The 20,486-nt window shown below is 43.7% G+C and overlaps 1 protein-coding gene across 1 annotated transcript in view; it reads left to right on the plus strand.

Annotated features, from left to right (window-relative positions):
* Positions 1-13,135, plus strand: part of LOC143989047 (cytochrome P450 2K1-like) — a 104,719-nt gene extending 91,584 nt beyond the window's left edge. The window contains exons 6-9 of the mRNA XM_077489051.1: positions 3,767-3,908; positions 9,893-10,077; positions 10,266-10,407; positions 12,912-13,135. Coding sequence (XP_077345177.1) covers positions 3,767-3,908; positions 9,893-10,077; positions 10,266-10,407; positions 12,912-13,093 — 651 coding nt within the window. The 3' untranslated portion in view covers positions 13,094-13,135. The remainder of the gene's footprint in view (positions 1-3,766; positions 3,909-9,892; positions 10,078-10,265; positions 10,408-12,911) is intronic.
* Positions 13,136-20,486: the final 7,351 nt, after the last annotated feature.

The raw sequence follows: 20,486 nt of genomic DNA on the forward strand, positions 1-20,486 counted from the left end.
GACCCAGGTCCCCAGACACTTTTTAGGACAGTAACTTGCATATTAGCCTTTGAAATTAGCACTTTAGAATCTTTTCTCTCTGTCAAATCTTTTCTCTCTCTGTCAAATCTTTTAATGTCAGTAGGAGCCCAAAGGGTGGCGCGCTGGCTATTGAACTTCACTTTTATAGTCCCGTCGTACGTGGTGTACATAACCGCGCTCTTGGCACTCAGAATTTGGTGTGACCATGTGTAGGCAAGACAGCTTGAGCGGAATTCCATCTGGAAAACCATCAGATCTTTTTTCCGATCATATGTATGCGGCATAAGAGGAACATTCTCAGTTCCTATCTAAGGAGTAGGCTTTTCGATTTGAGGGATGGATCAGTGTTTTTTTTTTTTTCAAGGTCAGTAATGGGGGAAGTAAGGGTATCTAGATGCTGTGATCTCGTCCTCTTTTCTCTAGCACTCATCTGTAAAATACTTCCTCTGATGAACGCTTTGTGGGCATTCCAAAGGGTGGCATTATTGGAGGTGGTTCCTTTGTTCAGTTAAACAAATTCCTCTAGACGGTCACTTATATAGGTGGAATATGAGGGCGACTGTGGGATCGATGCGTTGGCTCTCCATATCCTTATTTTGGATACAGATGGTAGTGTGTCGATGGTGATAGTGATAGGGGCGTGATCAGACCACGAGATTGTGGATATAGTTGAGTTGGTGATGTTAGGTAAGAGCCATTTGTCAACTAAAAAATTGCCAATTCGAGTGTAAGAGTTGTGGCGATGGGATTTTTTTTTTTCACTGGGTGATTCGGTCCCTTTTGTGTTGAGCTACAAGAATTTTGGCATAATGTAAATTTGTGAGTTGTTACATACTGTTGGAAGCAGAGATGTGTATGGATGAGTTGAGGTAGTCAGTAGATGGCGCTGTAGGAGCAGGGTTTGCTGCAGCGACGATAGGGATGGGTTTGTCCAGATGCTCTTGTTGTTGAGCAGGTACAGTATAGAGACAAATAAGAAGTATTTTGTCACAAATTAAATATATGCAGCATTGTAGCTCACTTGTGTGCTCAGTGGGTGAAACAACAGTAAAACTAGGTTTTAACACACAACAATGACAAACACAAACGCAAACAGAAAAACACAAATTCAGCAGGTATTTATATTATATGCTGCTGATACAGTAAGTACAGAGGTGGAAGTTCGTGAAATTAGTTGCAATGAGCAAGGTACCGTACCGCGATGAAAAACTGTGATCATTAATGTGGTAACGCTCATTTAGATGCAGATGTATGGAAATTGGTATAGTGGCTCCCAGATGAGGATGGATTGTTTCCCCCGCATTTAGGTTGTACTGGTGCAGGCAGATCAAGGATGATACCCCATGTGTGGAGCCGATGGGGCTTTTCTTCTACTGTGTGGATATAGTGCTTAACTACATTTTTGTTGACTATTCATTTAGTGGGATCTTGTGGTTTTTGAGAGGCTTGATAATGGTGTTCAGTTGTCGTCTGAGCTGGCAGGTGTGCTGAGTGAGGTCTGCATAGAGTTGAAGATTTACATATGGTGCTAGAAGCTGACCTAGTTGTTGTGCCTTTGTCAGTAGGTCTTTAGCATGAAAAAAGTGCACTCTCATCAGCACATTGCCAGGTACCTCTTCAGGGTGGTTAGGGGGCTTAGCTATGTGATGTATGTGATCAATAATGGTTTCCATTGGAGAGATCTCTGGTAGTAATGTGGAGATTATTTTCCTGGCATAGCCATTGAGATCTGGTGGAGAATATTTTTGGGTATGCAGCTTATTTTAAAATTTTTTGCGGCAAAACCTGTCTTCTAGATTCACTATCTTAGCTCTCATCCACTGATGTCCATCACATGTGTGCTCATATGCATCCACTGAATTATTAACTGTCTCTTAAGCCTATTTGCCTTTCCATATGATGTACCCTCTTAACCATGAAATACATTTATGAGGAAAATTTAGTGACAATAGAGGAGATGGCATTGTGAAGAGAGCTTCAGAGGGAGATGAGCATCTCTTTCATTGTGGAGTCTAGCACTGGTTGATTAGAATTAGGAAACGATGCTATAGCTGATGGATGCGTTGCCTTTGTATATGTAAAATCCAACGCAGGGCTCCCCTTGTTTCCCTGGGGTTTAGAATCCAGGCACACCCGCGACTTGACAGGGCTGTTGTTGACTGAGGAGGTAGGAGAGGTGTTAGATGCACCTTTCGGGGTAGATATTTCTAAGGTTTTTGTTTAGCATCCCCGGTCGCCACTGGAGCAGAAAATTCAGACGTCCATGTTGCTCAGCTGTTAGTCACGCCCCCTTGATGCAGTGGATCCTTGACGTAGAGTGTATCTCTAGGCAAAACACCCTTTTTTTAAAAAAATTGTATAGAGAAGTGATGAGTTAGACTCTTTGTCATATTTTTTTTTGCTTTCTGTGTCCACACTGGAGAGACCTACTGCTCTATTTGTACTGGAGACCATTTTTACTGAGACGGACAGTGATGGGAAATCAAAAATGTTAAGGTTGTTCCTGAGAACAAGAGGTAAGGGCAAAACTTCCATTGGGAACACCTGTTCCAGGAACAACTTTCTAACAATCTAACTTTCTTTTGTGTCTCTGGGATATGAAGTGAAGGAAAATATCCCCAATAGTACACAGACAGCAAAAAATATACTAGTAGGGGTTTTAACCTTTCGCTTCTGTGGCCGAAAAAAAAAAAAAAAGGCAAATAAAACATAATAAAGCATATACAATTGCTATACAACCCAAATTAAATTTTATGTTATTAAAATGACCTCTCCTTATCAATCTGCAGTGCTATTATTTTCTAAAAAATTCTATGCAATATGGCTACCTGAAGGCATACTGTACACCATTGGGGTACAAAACACCTCCATAAATGTAATCTCCTACTATAATTCCGATTTTAGACTCCGAATCAGAAATGTCCTTTATGGTTAGATAACTACATCTTTATGGTTAGATAGCTACACCTTTTCTCATCAGAACACTGAGATATACATAACATAATTAGTACCCAAAGGACATGGTCAAACAATCAGCTATTTCTTCAGAGCAGAAACAGGTTTGTGGAACTATGTTTGTTAAAATCCTTGCAATGCACATTAATCGCCCAGAGGGGATTTTTTTCCTAACAAAAGTGAAGTTTCTCTTTAAGTAAGGCATCATGCTGTCTGTGTTAGTCTTGGACTTGAAGTAGAAAATCAGTCTCTATACTCCCTGCACTGGGAGCCTTCTGTTTAAAGGACATGGTGCTAAGGCCCTGGCACAGGAACACAACAAACCAGACTAAATATTGACCATTTAAAGTGGTTCTAAAGGCAGAAGATTTTTTACCTTAATGTATTCTATGCAATCACAGCAAGTGAGCCAATAAGGAAAGAGAGGGGGCCAGGGCCGAGCCACGCTCTCTGTGTGAATGGACAATGTCCATTTACAGGAGAACAGCTCAGGCGTGAAACTGCTCAAGTGCCCCCATAGCTAGAGGCTTGCTAGTGGGTGGGTGGTGGAGCCAGGACCATCGGCTAGGGACCCAAAAGAAGAGAATTGGTGCTGCGCTGTGCAAAACCATTGCACAGACAGGTAAGTATAAAATGTTTGTTATTTAAAAAAAAAAAAAAAATCAAACTTTAGAATCACTTTAAGAACCACTGTATCAGTGTGAACATACTACGGTACAGTATTTCACCACAAGTAACTGGTTGCCGGGGAAATGTTGACCATTCTCTATGTTACACCTGTCATTTGCAGGAGGCTGGGAACCCTCATTCATATTTCCATAATGAAAATCTAACAAGACTGGTAAGAAATTTATTTGTTGCGGGAATGGAGACAACATCAACTACTCTGCGCTGGGGTCTGCTGCTAATGATAAAATACCCAGCGATACAAGGTATTATACATTTTAAGGAAAAAACTGTACGGTAAATGTCCAAAAATGTTTGGTTTATATGAGGCACCATAGGCAGGCTTTACTCGCCTTCTTTGTCCTTCTCCAGCTGCTGTGCCACTTGTGTCCTGACCAGAGAAAGCAGTAATATTGTCACATGGGTGTGCGGTTCCCAAAAATCTTTGAGTATAGGTTGAGTTTCAACTATATTAGGGTATATGTAATTGCATCAAATCATTACACATACTTGGTAAGCCTACAAAGGGCTTAGCACTGATGCATAACTGCTAATAACAAACATTTCACTCTCCTCTTACAATCTGTTAGAGTATGCAAGGACAAAATAAAACATATATAGGAACAATTTCCCATGTTTATCCCTTTAGAAATGCTGCAAGCACAGAAAATGTCTGTTTATATGCCAGAAATCCAGTGTGCTTCTAACGTTCATTTTGAGTTGAGAATACAGTCCCTGGAATTCATAAAGACTGGATTTCATGAAAAATTTAATGAAAGTGTGTCTCATGCATTCTAAAAGTTGCACAGCATGTTCCAAATTCATGTACCTGTCTAGACTTATACTTGAATTTGGCACATGCTGCACTACTTTTAGAATGCACAGCAGATAGAGAGACCTTTTGGCCTGTACACTAAAAGAGAGTTGGTCTTAACCTCTTGGCATCGCCGCTTCCTGGCCCTTTAAGAAGTTTAGGATGCTGGGAGGCAGGGTTTATGATATAGTGACTGCCTTGATTGGCTGTCATGGCGGTCACAAGCAGCAGGAACTTTCTTTTAGCCGCAGGTAACTGTGTCGGGAACAACCAGGGCGCATAGCTGTATTTACACTAATTAACGCAAATAGGTGGCTGCTTGACATCAATGCCTAACCCAGGCGAGAAGTCACTTATTTGCGTGCGATTGGCGCCAAGGGGTTAAATAGCCCCACTTTCATAAGATACAAACTGTGGGTATTTTATTTTCAATTTGATGCATTCATTTCATTAATATTAATTAATGCTGCCGAAAGTGGCACATTTTAGAACTTCCTAAATTTGGTGCACAAATCGCTGACAGAATCAAATGTGCTTTATGAATCTGGTGCAATTGATTAGAATGATCAGCAGCAAAGTGGTTAATTAGCTTTACTGAATACTGTCTCTGCTGCACTGAAATACAAAGCAATATGGGACCTTCTTGCTTTGCATTCTCTGCCCTTGTTGGTCTCCTTGCACTGACTGTGAATAGTAAGGATTGGGGGTGGGCTATAAACTAGTGCAGGGGTCAGGAGTGTGTTATATACAGAGTGCAGGGTTCAGGAAAGTGGTATGTACAGAGTGCAAGGGTAAGGAGTGTGGTGGGGTGTTCTGTAGTCCACAGAGCTGAACTGCATGGCCTTACAAAAAAGCTTGAGCTAGCATAGCAAAATAATTAGCACATAGGCCAGCACTGGATATTAGACATGTGCATTCGTTTTCGTCCGAATGCATTTTCGTCCGAATTTCAGCTATTTTCGTTTTCGTTTTGACAAACGATAACGAAAGCACAAAATCCGAAAAACGAAAGATCCGACATAAATAAATGCTTTATTTTCGTTTTCATTGTTACAACAGTTCGATATAGAATAGGAGATTCGACATGACTCTGACAACAATCTGTGTCTATAGAACCTGTGTTCGAATGTGCCTAACCTTACCTCTATTAGTCCAAGATTATATAGAGAAAATATTCGACAGAGAAAAAAGATTTGACAGAGAGAAAAGATTCTGCAAGATACTGTCCTAAAAAGTGTTTGGGGACCCGGGTCCTGCCCCAGGGGACATGTATCAATGCAAAAAAAAGTTTTAAAAACGGCCGTTTTTTCGGGAGCAGTGATTTTAATAATGATTAAAGTGAAACAATAAAAGTGTAATATTCCTTTAAATTTCGTAGGGGGGGGGTTGTCTATAGTATGCCTGTGAAGGGGCGCATGTTTCCCGTGCTTAGAATTGTCCCTGCACAAAGTGTCATTTATGCAGGAAAAAAAGTCCTTTAAAATCACTCGCAGCTATAATGAATTGTCGGCTCCGTAATACAGAGAACACTCATTGAAAGTCATTGATAAAAAAATAAATAAATAAATAAAAAAAAAAAGCGTGGGGGTCCCCCAAATTCAATTACCAGGCCCTTCAGGTCTGGTATGGATATTAAGGGGAACCCTGCCTCAAATTTAAGAAAAAATTTGACGTGGGGTTCCCCCTAAATATCCATAACCAGACCCTTCAGGTCTGGTATGGATATTAAGGGGAACCCCGCGTCAAATTCAAAAAAAAATTGACGTGGGGTTCCCCCTAAAAATCCATACCAGACCCTTTATCCGAGCACGCAACCTGGCAGGCCGCAGGAAAAGAGGGGGGGACAAGAGAGCGGCCCCCCCTCCCTCCTGAACCGTACCAGGCCACATGCCCTCAACATTGGGAGGATGCTTTGGGGGTCTGTGACCCCTCAAAGCACCTTGTCCCCATGTTGATGAGGACAAGGGCCTCATCCCCACAACCCTGGCCGGTGGTTGTGGAGGTCTGCGGGCGGGGGGCTTATCAGAATCTGGAAGCCCCCTTTAATAAGGGGACCCCCAGATCCCGGCCCCCCCCCTGTTTGAAATGGTAAGGGGGTACAAAAGTACCCCTACCATTTCACAAAGAAAGTGTAAAAAATGTTTAAATAAAACAAACACACTTTTGAAAAATTCCTTTATTAAAAATAAAAAAATAAAAAAAAGATTCCAGCGGCGGTAATCCACTCTTGCTATCCATCGACGGACGGTCATCTCTCCAGCGATGTCTAATATCATCCAGCGCAGCGCAGCATCCTTCTTCTGTCTCCGTGGAGGAGACACTACAGGCATTCCGGCGGCTGACGTTTGTTATATACGGAGGGCGGGGCCACCCGTCACCTGACCCCGCCCCCCTCTGACGCAAGGGGAAACCCGGGGTTCCCTGTGACGTAGGGGTGACCCGCACCCCTCTGATGTAACACAGGCAGGTTTCCGTTACATCAGAGGGGGGCGGGGTCACCCCTACGTCACGGGGAACCCCGGGTTTCCCCTTGCGTCAGAGGGGGGCGGGGTCAGGTGACGGGTGGCCCCGGCCTCCGTATATAACAAACGTCAGCCGCCGGAATGTCTGTAGTGTCTCCTCCACGGAGACAGAAGAAGGATGCTGCGCTGCGCTGGATGACATGAGACATCGCTGGAGATATGACCGTCCGTCGATGGATAGCAAGAGTGGATTACCGCCGCTGGAATCTTTTTTTTATTTTTTTATTTTTAATAAAGGAATTTTTCAAAAGTGTGTTTGTTTTATTTAAACATTTTTTACACTTTCTTTGTGAAATGGTAGGGGTACTTTTGTACCCCCTTACCATTTCAAACAGGGGGGGGGGCCGGGATCTGGGGGTCCCCTTATTAAAGGGGGCTTCCAGATTCTGATAAGCCCCCCGCCCGCAGACCTCCACAACCACCGGCCAGGGTTGTGGGGATGAGGCCCTTGTCCTCATCAACATGGGGACAAGGTGCTTTGAGGGGTCACAGACCCCCAAAGCATCCTCCCAATGTTGAGGGCATGTGGCCTGGTACGGTTCAGGAGGGAGGGGGGGGCCGCTCTCTCGTCCCCCCCTCTTTTCCTGCGGCCTGCCAGGTTGCGTGCTCGGATAAAGGGTCTGGTATGGATTTTTAGGGGGAACCCCACGTCAATTTTTTTTTAAATTTGATGCGGGGTTCCCCTTAATATCCATACCAGACCTGAAGGGTCTGGTTATGGATATTTAGGGGGAACCCCACGTCAAATTTTTTCTTAAATTTGAGGCAGGGTTCCCCTTAATATCCATACCAGACCTGAAGGGCCTGGTAATTGAATTTGGGGGACCCCCACGTTTTTTTTTTATTTATTTATTTATTTATTTTTTTATCAATGACTTTCAATGAGTGTTCTCTGTATTACGGGAGCCGACAATTCATAATAGCTGCGAGTGATTTTAAAGGACTTTTTTTCCTGCATAAATGACACTTTGTGCAGGGACTGTTCTAAGCACGGGAAACATGCGCCCCTTCACAGGCATACTATAGACAACCCCCCCCTACGAAATTTAAAGGAATATTACACTTTTATTGTTTCACTTTAATCATTATTAAAATCACTGCTCCCGAAAAAACGGCCGTTTTTAAAACTTTTTTTTGCATTGATCCATGTCCCCTGGGGCAGGACCCAGGTCCCCAAACACTTTTTAGGACAGTAACTTGCAAATTAGCCTTTAAAATGAGCACTTTAGATTTTGAACGTTGGAGTCCCATAGACTTTAATAGGGTTCTAAAGTATGCTATATACTAGCTCCGTCGAATCTTCTTTATACATTCGACAGACACCATAAGCCTTCAAAGACAGATTCGACCGTGATTCATGTGGATTTTCGGACGAATGCAATTTTTGAACGAAAAATGAAATAAATAAAAACGAATTTCGGGAGTAACTAAATAAATTAAGTTTTCAGACGAAAACGAAATTCCGAAACGAAATATTTTACTCTGCACATGTCTACTGGATATCCAGAATGATCTCAGGATATTTACTTATTAATAATTTCCCTTGGGATTATTAAAGTATTCTGAATATCAATCTGAGTATTTTTTAATACGTGTACACATTTCAAAATGTAAATTTTTTCATTCTAATTGTTCACAGATGATCTGTGGACCAAGTAATCTATTTTACAAAAAAACAGCTGTACAAGCATGCATTTTTGATGGCCAGGAAGAAACTTACATGTAGACAGGTCTAGTCTATTTTCTTCACTGCAGGTGCTGCTCAACCACAGCGGTAGTGCAGAGGGAGAGGAACTTGTAAGTCAGGAGGAACATGCTTTGCTGGGTTGATCGGGTTGGATGCTGACAGTCCATGTGACTCTGACAGCCATCTTGGGTCAGGCAGAGTCTACTTAAAACCCTGGCTCCTGAGTTTGGCGTGCTTTTGGCGTGTGGATAGAGTAGGTCATCTGTCTTTCAGGGACAGTATACGAGGTAGGGAAAGGTTCCAGACAAGTGGAGAATCATAGGGATCCACTTCTTTTCCTGGAAACCTCCCCACTTGGGCTCAGGCTGGCCAGGCTGCATTTTACCCCTCCAGACAGATGCTGTCAGCTCAGGCCTGCTCCAATCCACTACATGCTGTTGTCATCTGTGAGGGTTACCAGTTGGGCTTTCTTCCACTGGGCTTGTTGTGAACTGTTTTTCATTGATTTCAATACAAGTTATTTTAATTGCATCTGGAATGAGTGTGTGTTATTGCCGCCACAACACACTGAACCCACCCACATACAGATCTGACTGTAACTGGGCAGAATGATCAAGGTCTTCTGAAAGAACCTTTGCTTCTTTATTGCCTGTTTGTACCATAACATTATATTTATTTATTAGGTCTCGATCATCTGGGCATATTATAGCATACTCCAAAGCATAGAGATGTTTTTGCCTACATGGGATGCATAGGCATTCTGTGTATACAGTAGACAGTAATGTCTACTGGGGCACAGCAGCTGCATAGACAAATCCACCGGTCTGACATCCATGCAAGGTTGGGTGCATGCGGGTGTGAGTCCCTGAACACAGATAGTGTTGGTCCATGGCTGTGTCCATGCAGCCACTGCATCCCAATAAACATCAATGGGACTGCCTGCACAGGGAAGCATGGAACACCCGTGCTTTCACACTCAGGTTTATGTTATAGTAAGCCCATGGGAATCAAGTCTTACAAAAGTCTATGTATAATCAGTTCTTTTAAAAATAAAACTTGGGATAAAACTTGGAATAATCTCTTCAAGGCGAACTTTAGATAATTTAGATCTACCACACGCGTATTTACTGGTATAACATTTGTCTGTCAAAGTAAAAGGAACAGAAAAAAGCTAGGAAGCAAGAACTATTTTATTGTGATCCCTTTACTCTTCCTTATTACCTCTAGAAAAGGTGCAACAAGAGATCTCCAAAGTTGTTGGGTTAGCACAACCTACGTCCAGCCATCGTGGACAGATGCCTTATACAAATGCCGTCATACATGAGATCCAGAGGTTTGCCGACATTCTACCACTCAGTGTTCCTCATGAGACAACAAGAAACGTCACTTTTAGAGGATACTTTATCCCAAAGGTAGCTATTTTCTATCCTCTAAAACTATTTTATACTATACTAATACAATATAGCATTAAAAAAAATATATATTTTCAATGAGTTGAGATTTAAACAGTTCTCTCATTATCAATTACAAAACAGTTTTTACTTAAACCAGGCTCTTTTCTATTTTTTTCTTTAAAAAAATTTTTTTTAATTAATTATAGGAAACCTATATAATCCCTCTATTATCCTCTGTATTGCGGGACAAGACACAGTTTGAAAAGCCTGATGAATTCTACCCAAATCATTTTCTAGATTCCCATGGGAATTTTATAAAGAAAGATGCCTTTATGCCATTCTCTGCAGGTTTGTATTCCTCCATCATCATAACTGGCCTCATCTTAACTGGAATTGGCTATAATCAATAGAAGCCAATCAGATCTTTTTACCAAGAATTTGTTATGTATTTGAAGTCAAGGAGGATAAAGTATGACATTATAAGTGTCACATTGATGTAGCTTTCCTGATGCTATCAAGTAGGTCAATGGCATTCTTATCTCTGTGAAATAGCTGCTACACAAAAAATTATATGAACTTAGAATCGATCATTCTAAGCAAATAAACTCATCAAATAAATTAAGCAAAAATTACTTTTCAAAGACTGAATCGATTACATTTTTAACTGGTATGCAAAGGGATGAACCATACCGTGATGTCTATTTGATGAGGAATTTTTTGTTTGCCATTACTCGTTCCAAAATCATTCAGAAATTGCTATGGGAATTAAACGCCAACTTAAAGTGATTATAAAGTAAAGTTTACGAAAAATAAGGGTAAAAAAAAATCCCCACTACCTAATCTACACCCCCCCTCATTTTTTATTTAACACTTACTGACTCCTGTCACCAATCTAGAGCTGTTTTAGCAGCAGCACTACTCCTCTCACTTCCTGGTCTCATCAGATACACTGAGGGCAGCGGGCCATAGGCTCCTTCTGCTGTCCATCAAACTCCTGTGAGTCGTTGTGTGTGTCTATAGACACACTAAATGCTTACTGGCCATGCTGTGTGCATCCCTAGTCTATGGACACATATAGCCCAGATAAGGAGCATGTGAGTATGGATGCCTCTATAGCAACTGGTTTGCTAAGGAGGCACCCAGAGAAATGAGGAGCTGAATAGCATCAGTGGGGGATGGCCAAAGGGAAGGTATGTGGCCGCTCTGTGCAATATCGTTACACAGAGCAGGTAAGTATAGCACCTTTTTTAGTTTAATAAAAAACAAACCTTTAGTTTTACTTTATGCTCAAATTTATGAGTTAATGCTTTCACAGGGTTTCTCCTTCTCCTATCTGTTGGGTCAAATTGAGCAGCAGAAGAAGGAGTTAAAAGTTAGGTGCTTATGGGATGGATGACATTGAAATGAATACATTTCTTCACCCTGCTATGGCAAAGCAGAGGTTCACTTTAAAGTGATTGTAAAGTCTCATTTGTTTTAGTTAAAAATAACACACATGTTATAGTGGTGCTGTGGATTTGCACAGAACAGCCCAGATCCTCCTCTTTTTGGGTCCCTCTTCGGTGCTCTTGTCCCTTTCCTCCTGTTGAGTGCTCCCACAGCAAGCAGCTTGCTGTGGGGGCACCCTAGCTTCCTGTGTCCCTGCCCTCTTTCTCTCCTCATTGACTTACTGACTTTTATTGACAGCAGCGGGAGCCAATGGTGCCGCGTTTCTGTCTCACCCAATGAAGAGGGGAGTCCTGGGCAGCCGAGAAAATCCTACAACATCGCTGGATCTAGATGGGGCTCAGGTAAGTATTGTGGGGGGTGGGCTGAGGGGAGCTTCTGCACACACATACAATGAATTAAGATAAAAAACCTTCTCCCGTTACATTCACTTTCAGCCTTAATGGTTATTGTTACCAGTTTACATACACTATATTACCAAAAGTATGGGGACACCTGCCTTTACACGCACATAAACTTTAATGGCATCCCAGTCTTAGCCCATAGGTTTCAGTATTGAGTTGGCCCACCCTTTGTAGCTATAACCACTCCAACTCTTCTGGGAAGGCTGTCCACAAGGTTTAGGAGTGTGTTTATGGGAACACGGGCCTTTAGAAAAAGATAAGTTATTATCAGTTATTATCAGCCCCTACCCTGTCCACCTTTAGGAATTCCCTGAAAACTCATTTATTCAGGGAAGCCTATCCCACACCCACCTAACTGTCCCTGAGCCACCCCCATCAAATCATTCTCTGCAGCTATTACCTTTTTTACCACCACCCCCTCCCTTTAGAATGTAAGCTCTATGAGCAGGGCCCTCCTGTACCTTTTGTATTGTACTGTAATTGTGTTGTCCCCCCTATACATTGTAAAGTGCTGCGTAAACTGTTGGCGTTATATAAATCGTGTATACTAATAATAATAATAATCTGTGTCGTTTTCAAAGAGGGACTTTAAACTGGGTAGAATCATTTAAACAATTGAAATGCGCTTGCAAATCCTGGCAAATAAAGCTTTATTGAGTTATTTTAAACTGAAAGTAAAGTTAGTTATATAGTATGGGCAGCTTTAGATCATTGATACAATATACCTGTCACCTAGAGTTCCTTTTGAATAACATGCTCCTAAACACTAACAAAGTACTGTACTAAAGAAACGGCCTGTGTTGGCTTGGCTTTCTCCTAAACAGCTAAAGACTTTCTGGTTTAAAATAGTTTATTAGACTCTAGAAATAGAAATAGAAAACAAAATTAGAAGAACGCAGTAGACAGAATGAGCAAAAGAATCCTGCAAGTATTATCACATCTCTTCATTGATTTACTTAATGTATCAATTATGTGATCTCTCTCTCTCTATCTCTATTTCAGGGCGTAGAGCCTGTGCTGGAGAAAATTTGGCTAGAATGGAGCTTTTCATTTTCTTTTCCAGCTTGCTGCAAAAGTTCACTTTTTGTTTGCCTCCTGGGGTCAGCAATTCAGATCTAATGCCAGGCGTTGGATTTACCAATATGCCAAAACAACACAACATCTGTGCTATCCCTCGGTTTTAGAATGAATGTGCAAAGCAATAAAGAATATGGATTGTTGATATAGACGTCGGCACACTTCTTTAAATGGTATTCCTCTAGATATAGTACCTGTCACTTTACACGCCTTGATTATTTTACTAGTGACATCTCACTAACATAATTCCTACTCTGTTCTTGCCCATTGTGAGGTTTTGAGCATCCACCTTTTGTGGTCCAGCATGACCAGTGAAATTTTCCATCATGCTTAAATCTAATAGACAGAGTGGGAGTCCCCCATAATGAGTACAGCAGGTGTGCAGACCCAGGAACTCATTGCAGAGATCTGGGCAATAGAGTTTCTGAGAGATATAAGGTATTGTCATGTGATTTAACTCTTCAGTATCTACCAAAAAGTAATTATTCCTTTTAAAGTGGTTGTAAACCCTTACAAACCACTTTGACCTACAGGTAAGCCTAGATTAAGGCTTACCTGTAGGTCCAAGAAATATCTCCTAAACCTACACGGTTTAGGAGATATTTACCTGAAGACAGCCACCGCTGTCTACGGCGCATGCGCCATAGACAGCAGTGCGCAGGCGCACTGGGTAAGCAGCAGATCGCGGCATTATGCCGCGAGTGTCGGCTCCCGTGCGCATGCACAGGAGTGACATCATCGCTGCTCCGGCGAATCACAGTGCCGGAGCAGCGAGACCCACCAAGAAGATGGACGCTCGGAACTACAGGGGACAGCGGTGACATCGCTGGCTCCTGTGTCAGGTAAGTGAGACATAATGGACTACTATGCAATGCATAGTAGTCCATTATGCTTTACCTTTGCAGGGAATGAAAGAGGAAGTAAACCCATTAGGGTTTACTTCCTCTTTAAGTGGGCTGATCCAGATCATTTGATTAGATGGAATATTCGAAGAATGTGCACAAATATCTCGTGATCCTAGTAACTGACAAGCATTTTTATGTATACCGGTGAAGAATTTTTAGGATAACCATATGTATTCAGGGCTTCATTTGTCAGATTATAGGTACAAGTTCTTGTACCCGCTTCCCTGGGCCACCCAGTATAGGTAATTCTTATGAGATTTTTTATACTAAAAAGAAATGCAGTAAAAACTACAAAACATAAGAAATATACAGTACCTTCTAAAGTGCTGTAATACAGCCATTAAGTGTATTATGCACATTAGACGAACTGTTATTTAATTTTTTACTGATGTGCACACATGTATTGTTAACATTTTTGTTATGTCCTATTGCACATTATAAAGCTGGAACCTTTACAAACCTGGCAAAAGTAAAAAATCCACATATTCTGCATTGTTTTACTGCATATGGCAGGATAGTTATCACAGCAACAGCAGAAATTAAGTACAATTTAAAGTGTTACTAAACCCACAACAGTACATGTATCCTGTAGGCAAAGATCCTCCCCTCCCTGCACCGTCTATGTGGGGAAAGCGAGCTAACACACTAGCAATAGCCAACCTGCACATGCTGAGTTGTCTCTTTTATGCTGGAGAGAACAGTTAGGCCGCGTACACACGCGCGGACTGTTTGCCCAACCTTGTTCGTCAAACAGTTTCGGCAAACAGTCCGCTCAAAATTTGCATGAGCGGACTTGCCCACACACGAGCGGACTGTTTCAGCGAACTGTTTGCCAAACAGTCCGCTCAACTTTTGAAATGAACGGACTCGCCCACGTAAGGCGGAGGCAAATCCGCCCATTTCGAGCGCGTGTACAGGTAGGCGGGGCCCGCGAAGGAGACGTCGCGGGCTCCGCCGCCTGGAATGGGCTTAAAGGGGAACCCCAACGCCGAAAAAAATCGGCGTGGGGGTTCCCCCAAAGTCCACACCAGACCCTTGTCCGAGCACGCTACCCGGCCGGCCAGGAAAGGGGGGCGAGCGAGCGCGCCCCCCCTCCTGAGCCGTACCAGGCCGCGTGCCCTCAACATGGGGGGTGCCTTGGGGAAGGGGGGGCCGCGCGGCCCCCCCACCCCAAAGCACCTTGTCCCCATGTTGATGAGGACAAGGGCCTCTTCCCGACAACCCTGGCCGTTGGTTGTCGGGGTCTGCGGGCGGGGGGCTTATCGGAATCCGGGAGCCCCCTTTAAGAAGGGGGCCCCCGGATACCGGCCCCCCACCCTATGTGAATGAGTATGGGGTACAATGTACCCCTACCCATTCACCTGTGAAATAAAGTACAAAAAAAAACACAACACAGGGAAAAAATATTTTATTGCACAGCTCCGGGGGTCTTCTCGCCGGACTCCTCCGCTATCTGTGTGTAGCTCTTTTGCTAGCGGAGGAGTCCGGCTTTCTTCCTCCCCGCCGCCGGCCTCTTCTCCCGACTTCGGGGGTCTTGTCCCCCTCTTCGGTTCTTCTGCCGGGCCACCGCGCCTTCTTGTAGCTCTTTTACAGGCGGTGGCCCGGTCTTCTGTCATCGCCGCCGCCGCCGCCTTCCGTTCTTGTTCTTCTTCTTGTTCTTCTTCTTCTTCTCCTGGAGATGTTGACTCGACGAGCTCTCCGGCCGGAATGCCAGGGACACGCTCCGCTGCCACTTATATAGTGACAATGGGGCGGTGTCACATGGTATATGTCACATGGGTTGGTCACATGGTGACCCCGCCCCCTTACGATGTCATAGTCCCCATGTGACATCAACCCATGTGACCAACCCATGTGACATATACCATGTGACACCGCCCCATTGTCACTATATAAGTGACCGCACAGCGCGGCTCTGGCATTCCGGCCGGAGAGAGCGACGTGTCAACATCTCCTGGAGAAGAACAAGAAGAACAAGAAGAAGAACAAGAACGGAAGGCGGAGGCGGCGACGACAGCGGCGACAGAAGAACCGAAGGCGGCGACAGAAGAACGGAAGGCAGCGGCGACAGAAGACCGGGCCACCGCCTGCAAAAGAGCTACAAGAAGGCGCGGTGGCCCGGCAGAAGAACCGAAGAGGGGGACAAGACCCCCGAAGTCGGGAGAAGAGGCCGGCGGCGGGGAGGAAGAAAGCCGGACTCCTCCGCTAGTAAAAGAGCTACACACAGATAGCGGAGGAGTCCGGCGAGAAGACCCCCGAAGACGGAAGACCCCCGGAGCTGTGCAATAAAATATTTTTTCCCTGTGTTGTGTTTTTTTTTGTACTTTATTTCACAGGTGAATGGGTAGGGGTACATTGTACCCCATACTCATTCACATAGGGTGGGGGGCCGGTATCCGGGGGCCCCCTTCTTAAAGGGGGCTCCCGGATTCCGATAAGCCCCCCGCCCGCAGACCCCGACAACCAACGGCCAGGGTTGTCGGGAAGAGGCCCTTGTCCTCATCAACATGGGGACAAGGTGCTTTGGGGTGGGGGGGCCGCGCGGCCCCCCCTTCCCCAAGGCACCCCCCATGTTGAGGGCACGCGGCCTGGTACGGCTCAGGAGGGGGGGCGCGCTCGCTCGCCCCCCTTTCCTGGCCGGCCGGGTAGCGTGCTCGGACAAGGGTCTGGTGTGGACTTTGGGGGAACCCCCACGCCGATTTTTTTCGGCGTTGGGGTTCCCCTTTAAGCCCATTCCAGGCGGCGGAGCCCGCGTCGTCTCCTTCGCGGGCCCCGCCTACCTGTACACGCGCTCGAAATGGGCGGACTTTCCGAGCGGGAACAGTTTGCTCATTTCGAAAGTAGCCTACACACGGGCGGACTGTTCGCTCAAACACAGTTTCAGCGGACAGTTTTTCGGAATTTCCGAAAGACTTTGTCCGTCCAACTGTCCGCTGAAACTGTCCGCTGAAAGCCCACACACGGGCGGACTGTCCGCCCAAACACTGTTCAGCGGACAAGGTTGGGCGAACAGTCCGCCCGTGTGTACGCGGCCTTACTTGTTCTCAGAGATATCCAGGTCACATGCTATTGACATCACACATGTGGGCGTGTATACATGCTGCAGTGAAAATCTCCACCTCCTGAACACTCAGCACTGAAGAAACTGTGCAGTTTATGATGAAACCGTGGTATACAGATCATACAAAAAGGTATATAGTGGCAGTCATAGGTGTGCGCAGCCTATTGCATTAGGGTGTGCATCCTAAAGCTCAAACAAAGAGAAGTACAGTAGCATTTAATTAATGGCAGAACTAGTCAGAGGGAGATATTTTCCATCTCCCCTCCGACACACAGATAATAATAATGCTAATGCGCACAGGGTGATTAGGGAACACCGTAATGATGATTATGGGGCGATTAAGGAACGCCCCCTGTTCACACCTATGGTGGCAATATTTTAATGTAAAAAGAAGTTGGCGGGTGAACTATTTTCATGTTACTGGGTTTAGTAACATTTTAAGTCTTATGCATTTTCTATCTTAACTTACCTATAAATGGTATAAATAAATACAATTTTCTAGTCTGAGGGAGTCACCATAGGAAGTCTAAACAGTACTTTTGAAACATGTTGTAGTATAGCTTTCTTGGGTATAATAACAGGCTACTATGGACAGTCACAGATATAAGTGCTGCTGCTGCTTCTGTGTAGATGCCTAAACCGGGAAAAGAAGCCTTGCACTACTCACATCCTCTGTGGTCTAAATTGATGTAGAGCATGGCATAGGAAGTAAGTAGTAGAAGATTTCAAATAACAGTGGCAAGTGGGTAAGCTGTCACAACCACACTCTCAGTACAGGTGCATTCTGGCACAAAAACTCGGAATAAAGGATCTTAAGCTGCTCAAATATTGTTTAATGCCTTTTCAGGTTTTGCTAATTTAGTGCTCTAGGTAAATACTGTATACATCCCAGATTGAATGCAGCCTACTTTACACTTGCCAACATCCAAAAGTCAATTTACTGCTGGTGGGTGGCTCCTCCAGGCACCATGACATACCCATACAGGTACCCGTACCAGTGTAAAAAAAAAAAAGAAAGATCTCTGATCAGCCCCCCATATTGTAGTACAGTGTCACCATAGTGACACTGAACTACTCTGATGAGAGTATTTTTTTTTTAAAAATTGTTAACATCATGATTCACATTTGCTCAGCTGTCTTAGAAAATTGCCCCTCCAGTGCTTATTTACCTTTTCTACTCCCCAAAATTGTAGTTGTTTAGGGTTACAGCTATGATTTATATAGGTCTGTCATACATTTCAGTTTTAAATAAACTTAGCTTGGAGCATTAATGTCAACATGGAGTTAATATGAAGTATTGAAGCTAGATTAGTATTTGCATACATTCATTTAACATTTTATATGGTAGTTATTTTTTCTCAGTCTTTTTCCACTTTTTTATTCCAAGTTTTCTGTGCCATCATTTGTTTTAATTGCAATGCAAGTTTTTATATTGTTCTTATATGGATCAGCAAATGTGCTATAGCCGCTGCAAGGAGCAGTATATTTTACAGGTTGTTATGGTAACTCTCCACACCTCAATCATTTAAATGTGATGTGTCCCCGGCTCTCTACTCCTTTAAGAAAGTTTGGGAGGGACACAACGCATTAGGTGGGCAGAGCGTAGTTACGTCATCGCTCCAAATGAGGTGCCATCTTTTACAGCATTGAATATTGTTGGTGTATTGTTACCGCTCTAAATAAAAAAATGTAATGGTTTAACGCTATGGAGCACATTTTTTGATTTTATGGATTGCTGGATAGGGGAGTAATATTTATGATGGATGTTAACCAATGTGTGCACAAGGATACCAACCTGCCTAGGAGGAGGGATCTGGTGAGCAGTCCTACTGCATCTAAGCATTTATAACCTCTTATTTATAAAAATAGTGAGTTCCACCAGTTAAAGTGAGGGCACATCTTAGGTAGAATGGTGGTGGTGCGATGCATGGTATCTGGGCCAGAATTTAAAACACAGTAAAGGTTTGCAGCGGGCACATGTAAGGATCTAGAAAGTATTTTTTTGAAACAGGTTACAGTGGACAGTGCAGCAGGCTGGATAGAGAAAGTAGGTATTGCAGACTGGAACAGCAGGTAAGTTTGGTAGGTAGGTACAGCGGGCTGGGTACTAGAGGTAGGCACCAGGGCGACAGAAGGCCGGGTGAAGCAGGAGGCATAGTAAGGGATGGATGCCAAGGTTGGTAAGCCAGCGGTCACCAGACAGAGCAGAGACATGGCCAGGCAAGCCAAAGTCATACACAGGACAGGAGACAAGAGCAGATCCACGGGCAATACAAGGTCAGAGCTGGGAGACAGACAAGAGGAATCCAAGGGAAAGCCAAGTCAATAACAGGCGATCAGAAGGATAAGCACACACAGGAATTGGAAGCTGAAGACCAGTCAGCAATGTCCATGTGCCACAGTCTTCCTTTTAAAGGCCAGAGGGCACCAGGATCTGATGTGTATTGCGTGCACCCGCACACACACGTATTTGCCATGGTGAACGAGGGCCATGGTGAACACAGCACTTGTGCACATATTCGTGCAGGCATAGCCATATTGGAAATTGGCCACTGTGCCAGGCCTTCAGGCAAATCTCCTCCGGCTAGTCTCTTGACAGATAAATATACAGTGCCTTGAAAAAGTATTCATAACCTTTGAAATTTTCAGCATTTTTCCATGTTGCAACCAAAAACATAAATGTATTTTATTGGGATTTTATGTGATAGACCAACACAAAGTGGCACATCATTTTGAAGTGGAAGGAACATTATAAATGGTTTTCTAATTTTTTTACAGATAAATATGTGAAAAGTGTAGTGTGTATTTGTATTCAGCCCCCCTGAGTCAATACTTTGTAAAACCACCTTTTTTTCTGCAATTACAGCTGCAAGTCTTTGGTTATGTCTCTACCAGCTTTGTACATCTAGGGAGTGAAATTGTTGTCCATTCTTCTTTGCAAAATACAGTGCCTTGAAAAAGTATGCATACCCCCTTTGGATGGAGGGCATCTGTGAACAGCAATTTTCAAGTCTTGACACAGATTCTCAGTTGGATTTAGGTCTGAACTTTGACTGGGCCATTCTTACACATGAATATGCTTTGATCTAAACCATTCTATTGTAGCTCTGGCAATATGTTTAGGGTCATTGTCCTGCTGGAAGGTGAACCTCCATCCCAGTCTCAAGTCTTTTGCAGACTTAATGCCGTGTACACATGAGCGGAATTTCCGAGAGAAATTGTTTAATGGGAGCTTTTCATAGTATGTTCCGACCGTGCGTATGCCCCATTGAACTAATTCCATCAAAAATTCAGACGAACTTAGATAGAGAACTGTCTGTATGCTGTTCCGACACACCAAAAACCACACATGCTCTGAAGCAAGTATGAGACGGAAGCGCTCGGTTTGATAAAACTAGTGTTCATAATGGAGATAGCACATTCCTCATGCTGCAAATTCTGTGATCTTTTAATGCAGCACATTCTTTTGTGCTTTATAATGCTAGAATAATTCAATTGTTTTGCTACTGATATTCACACAGAGTTCTGACAAAC

Source organism: Lithobates pipiens, unplaced genomic scaffold (assembly GCF_037356315.1).
Source record: "Lithobates pipiens isolate NorthernLeopardFrog02 unplaced genomic scaffold, aLitPip1_a1.2 Scaffold_18, whole genome shotgun sequence".
Classification (NCBI taxonomy): domain Eukaryota; kingdom Metazoa; phylum Chordata; class Amphibia; order Anura; family Ranidae; genus Lithobates; species Lithobates pipiens.